Source organism: Amia ocellicauda, chromosome 4 (assembly GCF_036373705.1).
Source record: "Amia ocellicauda isolate fAmiCal2 chromosome 4, fAmiCal2.hap1, whole genome shotgun sequence".
NCBI classification, from domain to species: Eukaryota; Metazoa; Chordata; class Actinopteri; order Amiiformes; family Amiidae; genus Amia; species Amia ocellicauda.
Window position 1 is genome coordinate 24,655,015 of NC_089853.1, and position 9,506 is coordinate 24,664,520.

The following is a 9,506-nucleotide window of genomic DNA, read 5'->3' on the forward strand; positions in this document are numbered from 1 at the left end:
TATAGGCTACAGTGTAGGTAGGCTATTTAGAATAAGGTTTCCAAATCCAAGTTAAATATCTACACCACTATTTCTTGTTCTTCTTCATATCTTGAAATGTTTAAATATACAAAATCTTTATACATACATTTTTTTTAAAATCAATAAATGCATTTATATAAAATGTTTTTTTTTTTTTTTTTTTTTCTGTAATTGCTTTTTGTCTGCTAACTGTTGGGAGGGAGGCGGCAGACCATGAGATACTGAGCAAAAGGCAGGGCTGATTTATGTCTCGGTTCCGCCGGCTTAAGCGTCGTGTCTGCCAGGCCGAGCCGGAGTCCCGGAGCTTTTACTGCAGAACCAGCCGCTGTGATCCGTCCTCTGATGGAGGAGCAGCGGCTGTGGGTTTGGTTTGTGTTTCGTTTTAAAAACAGACAGGAAACACTGCGAGCGACACAGCCTGACGAGGAAAGGATTTTTGTGTCCGTTTTATTCTTTCTGCTTTACATGATTGTAATCAGCGCAATAAATACACGTTTCTGTTCAGAGATATCAGGAAGAGCTGAACGTGTAGAGACATTATATTCACACAAGCATGTTCACATAAGAATAGGTTTCCATGCGCAACAATAATACTAAATAGCAAATATGTATTATTATCGTCATCATTTGTGCTATTATATATGTATTTTAAACGGCACAGCGTGACTCCCTTAATTTACTACTTACTACAGATTTGTAACTGCAAACGATACTTTTTGGCGTATTATTTATAATGTACTTATCAGATCCTTAACCCGGGCAAGTTACAGCTGAAACAAAATACACACGTTTCACATTAATCATCCGGATACAATATAGCAGCTTTAATTGAACTAAAGTGCGCGTCTTAGTCATGGCGTTTTTGGACAAATTTATTAAACCAGTTCTTATGTTTTAGAGGAAACCCAGATCTGCTGTATTTATTTATTCATTGTCTTGTCAATGGACACGTTAATGAATCGTGTTCCTTCACACGGACTGTCTCTGGATTGTCCTGCACACATTCAACACACAGCCTGGACACCAGCTGGCATACAGTATTAATACCATCGGCTGCGACCATCCGATTATTATCCTTCCGTTTATTTTAACTAGTAACGGCGCTGCACCGGTCTGTGAATCACAGTGTTTAATACACTCGGATATTAAGTGTAAGCAGACATTGTTTCTGTACGTGGATTTCACTCCATGCTGCTAATAAAACTGCCATTTCTTCGTGATCGCACCGGCACTTGAGACTATATCCTCCCACACAGTGTGTCTGCTGTCCTCCGGTGTCTCAGTCAAACACAGTCCTCCGCTCTGATAGAGACTCGTGTCCTCAGTGGACGGACGTTAGTTAACCGGCTCTGAACAGGCGCGTCCGGACGCTCAGCCAGTGGAAACGCGGCAATAGTGTTTTATTTCATGCTTTATTTCCAACACTTTTGATATCGAATTATTCAAACCAATGTTAAAATACATGCATAACGTTGATAAATCGTTCTTTACATTATATTTAGTGCCACATTAGACAAATAAATATAAATCCATCCTATGATTAATACACATAGAAGGTCCTGCTACATGTATGGCATGATTCAATTACACAGGAACCTATATGTTCACGCCGAGTTGCCGAGAGTCCGGATGCAACAACATCCGGTATCTGGTTCATCTACTTCCTGTCTGTACGAGGAGTGAACGGGGCGAGAAGTCGAGGGTTTTTATGCTTTACTAAAATAGTTATTATTATTAATAAAGGTTTTGGTCTTTTCATCAGCCAGTATGGCGGCACCAAACTCTCTCAACATGAAGCAGCCGCCGATCCAGTCCACGGCCGGGGCTGTGCCGGTCCGCAATGAAAAAGGTATGCGAGGGATAGCTGGGGTTGAAGTTAAGTGAGGGCCGGGGATCAGCGGCCCTGTGACATTACATGTAGAGAAGATTATGATGATGATGATTTAAAAATCTCCATTATCACCATAATCTAAATCCGACTGTGGGAGTGTTAAAAATAAAAACTTTTAGACGGGACACCGAGATCATAACCTTTACAGTTATGCGTGCCATGTGTAAACAAACCTGGCTTGGTCGTTACCCCTTTAAACGATAACAAACAGACTTACAAAATAACATCACAGTCAGCCTTTCAAAAACAAAGTTTGCTTTTAAATATGTTTTTGGCTTCGATAAAGCAGAAGTAATGATACAAATCAGAAATAATTATAAGAAAGTAAAACAGCAGGACGGTGGATCAGCGTGACCCAGGCAAGACGTATAATTTGAGTCTATATTAGGGGAAAAAATTAACGAGTACAATAATTATGTATTACTATTTTAGTTCCTGCACTTATATATATATATATATATATATATATATATATATATATATATATATATATATATATAAAATATTATCAGTAATTTCAGTCGTGTTTGTCTTATGTAGTCTGTTTCAAACACTTGAACCTTTAAAAACTCTGAAACTTATTGATTTGGTGATATTGAGGCCCAGTAGTTCTGGTGCTGAAATGTAATGGATCTTGATCAGAAGCTCATAGGTGGTTTTGTTGGGCTGTGTGTGTTATAAACTGTGTGTTGGGAGTCCATCTCTCACCCCACAGGCCTGCTCCTAGTCTGTGCTGGAAGTGCATGTGTGTGTGATGGAGAAAGATAACACTGTGCGGTTGTTCGGCAGGCGAGATCTCCATGGAGAAGGTGAAGGTGAAACGCTATGTGTCGGGGAAGCGGCCGGACTACGCCCCCATGGAGTCCTCAGACGAGGAGGATGAGGATTTCCAGTTCATGAAGAAGGGCAAGGAGGCCGAGCCTGAGGTGGAACTGGAGGAGGAGGACCTGTCAGACCCCCGACTACGGCGCTTGCTGAACCGCGTGAGCGAGGATGTGGAGGAGAGGTAGTACAAACTCCTACACTGCATGCACAGCACCACTGCCCTCTGCAGTATTGATAACTGTATCTTGCCCGGCCTGAATCCTGAGGGTCTGAAATGTACCATGTTGCTCCTCAGGCTGGCGAGGCACAGGCAGATTGCAGAGCCAGAGGTGGTGGTGGAGAGCAGCGAGGAGTCGGACGATGAGGGCTGGCATCCAGACCGAGAGGAGAGCAGTGAGGAGGAAGAGGAGGAGGAGGTCGATGATGAGGTGGGTAGGGAGGATAAGGATGTCATAGTCTGTTCTCTTACTTGACTAGTAGACACAATTTAATATTGAGTTTCCTGGTGTCAATTCTTGGCCTTTAAAGAGCCCCTAGTGATGTGCAGTCTGAATGAAAGGGCATTGTGTGACCCACCCCCCACATCCCTGGTGTGCAGGAAATCGAGAGGCGGCGAGCCATGATGCGCCAGCGAGCACAGGAGCGCAAGACAGAGGACATGGAGCTGATGGAGGTGGAGGAGGAGGGCAAATCGGGAGAGGAGTCTGAGTCTGAGTCGGAGTACGAGGAATACACAGACAGCGAGGACGAGGCTGAGCCGCGCCTCAAACCTGTCTTCATCCGCAAGTAAGAAGCGAGTTGCTTTTTCCTATCATAAGAATTAATAAGACAGACACGAGTTACGTGGCATTGAGTGGTTTTAGAGGCCGGCCTGTCCTGACTGGGGTCTCCCCTGGTTCTTGCAGGAAGGATCGCGTGACGGTGGCCGAGCGCGAGGCGGAGGAGCTGAAGCAGAAGGAGTTGGAGGTCGAGGCTAAGAAGCAGGTGGAGGAGCGGCGGCGCTACACCCTGAAGATCGTGGAGGAGGAGGCCAAGAAGGAGTTTGAGGAGAACCGGCGCACACTGGCCGCACTCGATGCCCTCGACACGGACGGAGAGAACGAGGAGGAGGAGTACGAGGCCTGGAAGGTCCGGGAGCTCAAGCGCATCAAGCGAGATCGCGAGGCCCGGGAAGCGTAAGTACAGTTTTGGTGGTTCTGGTGTACCGTGGATTAGCAGAGGCCTAAAGGAATCTGTAGTTGAGTGAATTTAATCTGGAACTAGATATTGTGGTTTTTAATTGGGGAAAGGAGAGTTTCAGCTCAGCCATATAAGATGAATGCCAGGAATAGAGTTAGGGTAGAAATAAAGACAATCTAAAATGTGGCTGTCCTTGAGTGTGGATCTGGGTGAAGTGAGTCGGGCAGGGTCTCTGAACTGTGTTCTTCTGCCTCCAGCTTGGAGAAGGAGAAGGCGGAGATCGATCGCTTCCACAATCTCACAGAGGAAGAGCGCAGAGCTGAGCTGCGGTCCAACGGCAAAGTCGTCACCAACAAGGCCTCCAAGGGCAAATACAAATTCCTGCAGAAATACTACCATAGAGGGGCCTTCTTCATGGTGAGTGATGGGTTTGAGTTCTGCAAGGCACCTCTCTTGATGGGTTTGTATGGTGGGGAAGGGGCAGACCTTGCCGATTGAAAGGGTCTTGAAAATGAAGATTACAAGCATTTTTAATTACATTTTTTAATGTTGTCTTCTGTGCAATATTATGCTGTGCAATTGCTGATAGTGGATTTTCATTCTCCAGGATGAGGAGCAGGATGTGTTCAAGAGAGATTTCAGCGCCCCCACTCTGGAGGACCACTTCAACAAGACCATCCTCCCCAAAGTTATGCAGGTAAGCTGGCTTGTTTATTTTTAAAAATGTATTTAAAAGAATGAACCCAGAAGAATTTCACTTTTGAAAATGGGTGTGATTGGGGGACTTTCGATATGGTGAATCTAGTATGAGTCGCTGGACAGCATTTGATGTTCTATTTCAGCGTAGGGAGGGTTGGGTGTGCTACTGTTCTGCATGAAACCCTATTGTGCCTGAAATAATGGATTAATAATGATAATAAAATTTGAAATTTGGAAAATAATTACCTCTGGAACCATGTAGCTCAAACTATTGACAAATAATCTAGTGACCCCTAAGATTACATTTTTGAATGGATTTCCAAGGAGTTTGTCTACACAGTGGATGTTGCTTGTAGGACTGCAAATTCATTTTCCTCATACTCTTATTTAGTTTCATTGATAATAAAATGTACTTGTAAGGCCATGTCAACTAGGAACTGTCTTTTTATAGAGACAGAGGGAGATTGTCACTGATCGTATATTAATCAAGCACCTTATTTTAAATTAATTGCAGGTCAAAAACTTTGGACGGTCTGGGCGCACTAAATACACACACTTGGTGGATCAGGATACCACTTCCTTTGACTCGGCCTGGGCTCAGGAGAGTGCTCAGAATAGCAAGTTCTTCAAGCAGAAGGCTGGGGGTGTGCGAGATGTGTTTGACAGGCCCTGTGTTAAAAAGAGGAAGACCTGAGCTCAGCCTCTGTGGAGCAGGATGGTGGGGCTGGAGAGGCAGGAAGGACTGAGAAATTGGATGTGCCGACTACAGTGGACAGCATTCCTCACAGCCTGAGGACTCTCTGCACTGGGCAGGTGGTCTACCCAGTGGAGATGTAATATATTTTGGAGCCACGGACATGCTAGTAGTATTTTTTTCTGATGGGAGACTACATATTCATATGCAGTAACTAAGAGCTGTGATTTCAAGGACACTTACAATGTTGCTTACTTACATTATTTCCCTGTAACGATTTGATAATTTAGTGTTTTTTGTAATTGTTCAAATCATGTTGTCTGGAGGCAGATGACTTGGGTAAGAACACTTTGCAAATATTTTTACAACATCCCAATTCCCATCTGATTTGAGTATTGTTACTTTCATACATGTCATATTTGATTGCAGATCAATTCTGTATTTCTTTGTAAATATACTTTTAAAAGTAGCGATTGGCTTTTTTGTGTTAGACTTGGAACAATTAAATACTTTTTGGCAAAAAAACATTGTATTGACTTTGATCCTTTTACTAGACATGTATTAGTCTGTGATGCTGCTGTTAGATTTTGGCTCAAGATGCTGTAGAGTAGTATATGGTGTATTTATTAGTTGTGAGCTGGGGGGTAATCGAAAGCAACTGCAACAAGTCTACAACATAACATGGTACTTTTTAAAAAGCAATGACAAATCCATCTGACCAGTTGGAGGAGGGGGGAAAAAATATTCCAATGACATTTTTTATTTCTGTTCTTAAAATACAAAGAAATGTATGTCCATAAGCCAGGCATTTAGAATCGAATCCCTGTGGTCCAAAAGTTGCTGCGCTGGAAAGGAAAAGCAGTCCTTTGCTCAGGTTTACACTGATATTTTGAAGCCTACAGGCTGTCCGGGCCGCTGCTGTGGTCCTGGCAGTGGGCGGGTGTGTTTGCACCGTTGAGTTAGTTGGTCAGGGCAATCAGTGCCTCCACCACATTGCCCATGTGCTCCCTCAAACTGCGCTCCGCCACGCCGCGGGGGATCTCCATCTCGCCCATCTGAGGACACACAAGGTACAGGTATGGTATTAGTTTTTTTCTCATTTTGGAACTACAATCAAGGAAAGCTTGCAAATGAATGGACAGTATACACTCACCTAAAGGATTATTAGGAACACCATACTAATACGGTGTTTGACCCCCTTTCGCCTTCAGAACTGCCTTAATTCTACGTGGCATTGATTCAACAAGGTGCTGAAAGCATTCTTTAGAAATGTTGGCCCATATTGATAGGATAGCATCTTGCAGTTGATGGAGATTTGTGGGATGCACATCCAGGGCACGAAGCTCCCGTTCCACCACATCCCAAAGATGCTCTATTGGGTTGAGATCTGGTGACTGTGGGGGCCAGTTTAGTACAGTGAACTCACTGTCATGTTCAAGAAACCAATTTGAAACGATTCGACCTTTGTGACATGGTGCATTATCCTGCTGGAAGTAGCCATCAGAGGATGGGTACATGGTGGTCATAAAGGGATGGACATGGTCAGAAACAATGCTCAGGTAGGCCGTGGCATTTAAATGATGCCCAGTTGGCACTAAGGGGCCTAAAGTGTGCCAAGAAAACATCCCCCACACCATTACACCACCACCACCAGCCTGCACAGTGGTAACAAGGCATGATGGATCCATGTTCTCATTCTGTTTACGCCAAATTCTGACTCTACCATCTGAATGTCTCAACAGAAATCGAGACTCATCAGACCAGGCAACATTTTTCAAGTCTTCAACTGTCCAATTTTGGTGAGCTTGTGCAAATTGTAGCCTCTTTTTCCTATTTGTAGTGGAGATGAGTGGTACCCGGTGGGGTCTTCTGCTGTTGTAGCCCATCCGCCTCAAGGTTGTACGTGTTGTGGCTTCACAAATGCTTTGCTGCATACCTCGGTTGTAACGAGTGGTTATTTCAGTCAAAGTTGCTCTTCTATCAGCTTGAATCAGTCGGCCCATTCTCCTCTGACCTCTAGCATCAACAAGGCATTTTCGCCCACAGGACTGCCGCATACTGGATGTTTTTCCCTTTTCACACCATTCTTTGTAAACCCTAGAAATGGTTGTGCGTGAAAATCCCAGTAACTGAGCAGATTGTGAAATACTCAGACCGGCCCGTCTGGCACCAACAACCATGCCACGCTCAAAATTGCTTAAATCACCTTTCTTTCCCATTCAGACATTCAGTTTGGAGTTCAGAAGATTGTCTTGACCAGGACCACACCCCTAAATGCATTGAAGCAACTGCCATGTGATTGGTTGATTAGATAATTGCATTAATGAGAAATTGAACAGGTGTTCCTAATAATCCTTTAGGTGAGTGTATATTCACATTCAGATTATATTAAAGAGGTCACTTTTAGCATGTTGGTCTACATTATACTACTTACAATGAGCTCCACATCCTCCTTCTTGATGGTGACTTTGGCCAGCTCCTTTTCCCTGTCACAGAAAGTGTGCGTTAGATATAGTCTTCACAAGCAATCCATATATCTATTCTATTTGATTAGGTTCTGATGTGAGTGGAGGACTAGGTTAACTGGATTTTTTTGAGAGAGATTACTACATCAACACATCCTGATCATTAAATATATATGAAATACAAAACAGTATTACATATTACTGAATTGGATTGTAATCTGAATGTGTTCTCCTTCCATCATGCCAAACGGTAACACTTGTCAAGTTTTATTTTTAACTCACTTAACTCACCTCTCTTGTTTGGCTTTCTGCTCCCTTGATCTTCTGTCACCAATCACTGACATAGCCTAGAATCAATTACAAACTTTTAAATATTATATTTTTCCAATGAAGACTGTCCCATTTCCCCCACTTTAAGCATCAACCCAAATATATGTCGTGCTAACTGTCAGTTAATCCTGTAATTCATTCAAGAACACGCTATAGCTATTCCATTACACCCATCTAAATTAAATTCAAGTCGTTTATACCACATATACACCTATACTTCTGTCTGTCTATATATATTTTATAGGTAAGCCTACTTCCCTTAAGCTTTCCGTAAGTACATACCACTTTTTTTTTTATTAATTCATTAGGAACTGAAATCTATTGAAAAGAGACCAGAGCCCCGATCCAAGACTAGGCCCACAGCCTCGGCCCCTCGTGTCTCTGTGGCCGGTCTTACCGTTTCCAGATCGGAGCTGGAAATTTCCTTCTCCTCTGCATAGTCGGTGACTCGCTCCAGGTCTGCCGCTCCGCTGTCATGTTTGCGAGGTTTTTCTGCCGGTTTTCCCGTACAGTTCTCCTCGGCTTCTAGGTCCAAATCTACATCGCCTTCTGCTGCCATGTTCGCGTCTTGACCCGGAACGGAAAGAAACCGCGTGCCGCTGGAGGCACAGCAGACCCGGAAGTAGTTTCCTACAACTACAGGATCACGTGATGTGCACGTTGTTTTTAATCACACTGGGCACGAAATAGGGCTAAGCAACCAATTAGTCGATAACATTTATATTAGTTTTGTTTTCTTTTTATTATACAGGTTTAGTGATACTCATTAAAACAAATACTGCCAGCTGAAGACAATTCTAGAGTTTATTCGCATTTATTCAAGATAAAATAATTTTATTATTATTGTGACAGTGGCGGTATATTTTTGTGTTTCAAAACAGAAATCAGAGCAAATAAGAACATTAAGGAGAAATAGACGTTGTTCAGAAGGCAAGATTTGGACGCATGATGGAGAACAATCAATCTCACAAGTATTCATTGCAGAATTATACAAAGGCTGTGGATATTTGTTACTCAATGCTGCAAATGCTGTCCTGTCACATGGGCAAGATCTTTGGGCTGCTGTGGTTTTACCCAAGGACAAGGCACTTTTCTCTGCCTGCCATATAACAAAGTATACAGTGCAGACATTGAGTTTACAACAGGCAACACTAAACATGTTCCAAACTGTGCCTTTTGAAAATCAATAAAGACACCGTGAGACTTTGACATGATGGCCAGAAAGTGAGTTTCCAACCACAGGACAATCCAAGATCTCTTGAATGCAATCCATCTATTAATGGATAATGAAGGTAATTTGATGGTTTGGACTGAGGCTGGATTAAAAAAATGCTCTCTGCCCTTCCTATTTCTGTCCCCTAAGAGGTTTACAGAGTCTTAGGTAGATTTTCACTGTAATCAG

The 9,506-nt window shown here is 43.1% G+C and overlaps 2 protein-coding genes across 2 annotated transcripts; one reads left to right on the forward strand and one right to left on the reverse strand.

The window, feature by feature from the left end:
* Positions 1–1,656: 1,656 nt before the first annotated feature.
* On the forward strand, positions 1,657–5,834 carry mfap1 (microfibril associated protein 1). Its single transcript, XM_066701561.1, has 8 exons — positions 1,657–1,870; positions 2,702–2,918; positions 3,033–3,165; positions 3,336–3,523; positions 3,643–3,912; positions 4,174–4,333; positions 4,524–4,613; positions 5,130–5,834. The coding sequence occupies exons 1-8, from the start codon at positions 1,789–1,791 to the stop codon at positions 5,307–5,309; spliced, it is 1,320 nt and encodes a 439-aa protein (XP_066557658.1). The 5' UTR covers positions 1,657–1,788; the 3' UTR covers positions 5,310–5,834.
* Positions 5,835–6,037: 203 nt separating this feature from the next.
* Positions 6,038–8,710, reverse strand: hypk (huntingtin interacting protein K). Its single transcript, XM_066701562.1, has 4 exons — positions 8,502–8,710; positions 8,066–8,121; positions 7,744–7,795; positions 6,038–6,364 (listed from the first exon to the last, which is right to left on the reverse strand). The coding sequence occupies exons 1-4, from the start codon at positions 8,661–8,663 to the stop codon at positions 6,269–6,271; spliced, it is 366 nt and encodes a 121-aa protein (XP_066557659.1). The 5' UTR covers positions 8,664–8,710; the 3' UTR covers positions 6,038–6,268.
* Between the last annotated feature and the right edge of the window lie 796 nt (positions 8,711–9,506).

What these genes read in the sequence shown, in the direction of transcription:
- mfap1 (XM_066701561.1), top strand. Translation starts at nt 1,789, where the DNA reads ATGGCGGCACCAAACTCTCTCAACATGAAGCAGCCGCCGATCCAGTCC. An exon ending in GCCGGTCCGCAATGAAAAAG is followed by an intron (nt 1,871 to 2,701) that starts GTATGCGAGGGA and finishes GTTGTTCGGCAG; the next exon opens with GCGAGATCTCCATGGAGAAG. An exon ending in TCCTCCCCAAAGTTATGCAG is followed by an intron (nt 4,614 to 5,129) that starts GTAAGCTGGCTT and finishes AATTAATTGCAG; the next exon opens with GTCAAAAACTTTGGACGGTC.
- hypk (XM_066701562.1), bottom strand. Translation starts at nt 8,663, where the DNA reads ATGGCAGCAGAAGGCGATGTAGATTTGGACCTAGAAGCCGAGGAGAAC. An exon ending in CAGAAAGCCAAACAAGAGAG is followed by an intron (nt 7,796 to 8,065) that starts GTGAGTTAAGTG and finishes TTTCTGTGACAG; the next exon opens with GGAAAAGGAGCTGGCCAAAG. An exon ending in AGGAGGATGTGGAGCTCATT is followed by an intron (nt 6,365 to 7,743) that starts GTAAGTAGTATA and finishes GTGTGTCCTCAG; the next exon opens with ATGGGCGAGATGGAGATCCC.